Source organism: Mus pahari, chromosome 14 (assembly GCF_900095145.1).
Source record: "Mus pahari chromosome 14, PAHARI_EIJ_v1.1, whole genome shotgun sequence".
In the NCBI taxonomy this organism is placed as follows: domain Eukaryota; kingdom Metazoa; phylum Chordata; class Mammalia; order Rodentia; family Muridae; genus Mus; species Mus pahari.
Genome location: NC_034603.1, coordinates 17,790,062 through 17,793,148, shown reverse-complemented (window position 1 = coordinate 17,793,148; position 3,087 = coordinate 17,790,062). Strand labels below are relative to the sequence as shown.

The window sequence follows — 3,087 nt, the reverse complement described above, 5'->3', positions numbered from 1 at the left end:
CCATTTGCAGTCACTGTCCTGACTGTCATTTTCAGACAACCATTGATGTAATTTTGTCTCTTTGGACACTTCACAGTAAGGCACTCCACAGCATGTGCAACCCTTTACATGCAAACTACTTTTTCTTTGCTCAGTTCTTCTGGGGTTTGTCCTTGGTGGCATATTTCAGGTGGCCACTCTTTTACATGATTGACAAGGTTCTCTTTCATGAATAGATCAAATCTCTATCCATGCAGTTACTGATGGCCATTTGGCTTGTCTCCACAGTTTGCCAGCTACGAGTAAGGATGCCTTGAACCACTGATAGCTTTGGTATGTGGATATTGACATCTGTAATTTCAAGGAAAAGCAGGTAAGATATTTTAATGAAACTAATAATGTTTAGTACATACCTGAAAAATCTGGATACACAGGCATTTTGTATAAATGAATACAGTCCTCCATAGAGTCTGAAAATGACAAAACAAAAGAAATCTGCTCTTCAAATACTTCACACTAGTGCCCACCATGGAAGGTGTTTGTGTAGTCTGCTATTGCAATTATTTTTCCAGAAATTTTGATGAGTTAATATGAGTAGAATCTATAGGAGCTAAGCTTGTTGTTACGTCCCTGCCAGAGGAGATTTATGTTTCTCTTTTGTCTGCCAGGATTCTACAAGCCTCTGCCTCCAGTCTGGGAGGATGACACAAAATAAAGGGGACTGGGTGAGTGAAAGAACTGTGTGTGTTTTCTAGCGAGTAGCCTCTGCTCAGCTCTGGGATAATTTCATCTGAAGCATTTGGGGATAGTGTTTCCAGATATCTGAGTTACTTTATAAGATAAAATGATAGGTTTTCCTGCCCATTAAAAACATTGTCAGTACAAGACCTGCACATGATTAAACCAGACAACAGTCCAGCACAGAGAGGGAGAGCCTTGTGTGCTCCCACCCCTAGCAGAAAGGCTAGTGATAACTGACAGCTGCTGAGGGAGGAGAGTCAGTTTTATTCAGTTTCTTTTTCTGCTTAATGATTTCTGCTTGATTTTCTGTTTTATTGTGGATTTAGGGCTCAAATCCAGAGCTTGCTTTGTGCTTAGTCAGCAAATCCTCTGCTCCTGAACTGCAACCCAGCCCTTCTGTTTGACTTTTGAATTATTTCTGGCTCTCCAAGTTGTTGTTGGTTAGGTTTCTGCATTGTATCTGTACGGTCTGTATTTGTTGACTCATTTCTTTTAAATTTTCCATCCAAGTGTTTGCTCCATTGATTCCTTCATCGGGGGAGAAGTCAAGTTTCCATGAACACTCTGTGTGTGTATTGCTAGGCAACATCATGTATGAACTGAAGATCTAGGTGTTTATTCCAGCCTTTCAGATCTGGCTTTGGGATGGTTCTTGCAGACATTTAAAGCAGGCTTCTTTATGTTCTCTGAGTCTGGAGCCACCTTTGCCTTTTCAGCACTAGATGGCAGGCTAAGCCCAGGTTAGCCACATGCGCAATACTTGTGTGGCAGAGGGTGATGCAAGCCCAGAGAGATCTTTTAGCTGCTGTGTTGTTCAGCAAGTGTGAGTGGAATCCCAAGAAGGTTGCTTTCACGCTCCAGTCTTCTCTGTGTCCCAGTAATTGCCTCATTTGTCACCAGTGGATCTGTGGTGAGAAGCAAGTCATCCCTCTGGCTCTGGGTAGACTAACCATACTAAGACAAGGCTCTGGTCATATGCAATACTCAGGGCCACGAATACCCCAAAGACTACACTGAATCTGGTCCCTTGAGACCACTGGAGGTCAAGATAAGTCCTAGCATGAGCTGCTGTCCTGAGTTCCAAGGTAAAGGCTTGTGGTTACAGCACTATTCTGCTCTAGACTGCTCTAGAAACTGAAACCTCTGACTCTGGCGAGTTGGGGCACCGTGATGAATCAAAGTTTTTGTCAACTAGGCTGACCCTACCTGGGCTGTACAAATGAGAAAATTTCTTGGATTTGTTCCATGTTATTTCCATAGTATAAAATAAATATAAAATAAACTAGTAATGCCATTAGCAAAAAGTGAGAAATTCCAAAATAAAAGGATGGATTCTATAATCACACTTATGAATGATGTATTCCAATAGTAAACATCAAATAATTTACAGTAACCTAATATTAAATAATTTTCTGGATCTTGTTTGCTCTTCTACTTGGTGTCTGTGCCTCTGCCTAGCACCTTCCACAGAGCCCCCTTCACATCCTTGTTCCTCAGTGTATAGATCAGAGGGTTGAGCATGGGGGTGATGATAGTATAAAAAAGGGCAACAAACTTTCCCTCACTATCAGAATAGCTGTGGACAGGTTGGAGGTATGTGTATATACCTGAGCCATAAAACATGGCAACCACAATGAGGTGAGATGCACACGTCCCAAAAGCCTTTCTGCGACCAGCCATTGACCTGATGTTCAGCACTGCCCTGGCAATGTGAGCATAGGAGCCTAGAATTAGCAGTAAAGGGCACACTAAGATTATGACCCGGGCCACAAACAAATTGACCTCTGTTCCCCCTGTATCCTCACAGGCCATCTTCAGGAGAACAGGTAGCTCACAGAAGAAGTGATTCAGTTGGTGTCCACAGAGAGGCATGGCCATCACAAGGCTTGTCTGGATCAGAGAGTTCACAAGGCCTCCCACCCAGGAGAATACAACCAATGNTCTGCAGAGAACAGGGTGCATAATGGTTGTNTAGTGGAGTGGGCGACACACAGCAGCATAGCGATCTATAGCCATTGTCACCAAAAGCACACACTCAATGCCTCCCAGTGAGAGCATTATGAAGAGCTGGGCCACACACCTTCCAAAGCTGATGGTCCTGTCAAGTCCAGAGAGGTTGACCAGAAGCTGGGGCACAGTGCTGGCAGTGTAGCAGAGGTCCAGGAAGGAGAGGTGGCAGAGGAAGTAGTACATGGGTGTGTGCAGGCGGAGGTCCAGTCGAGACAGAATGATGATCACGGTGTTGCCAAAGAGAGTCAGAGTGTAGAAAATAGAAATGAGAGCAAAAAAGACTGGTTCTAGGTGAGGCCAGTCTGAGAAGCCCACTAAAATGAAGCCCTCTTCTGAACTGGTGTTCAAATATTCCAT

At 43.8% G+C, this 3,087-nt stretch overlaps 1 protein-coding gene across 1 annotated transcript; it reads right to left on the bottom strand.

The window, feature by feature from the left end:
• Window positions 1–2,151: 2,151 nt before the first annotated feature.
• LOC110332159 (olfactory receptor 10-like) lies at window positions 2,152–3,087 on the bottom strand. Its single transcript, XM_021213222.1, has one exon. The coding sequence runs from the start codon at window positions 3,085–3,087 to the stop codon at window positions 2,152–2,154; it is 936 nt and encodes a 311-aa protein (XP_021068881.1).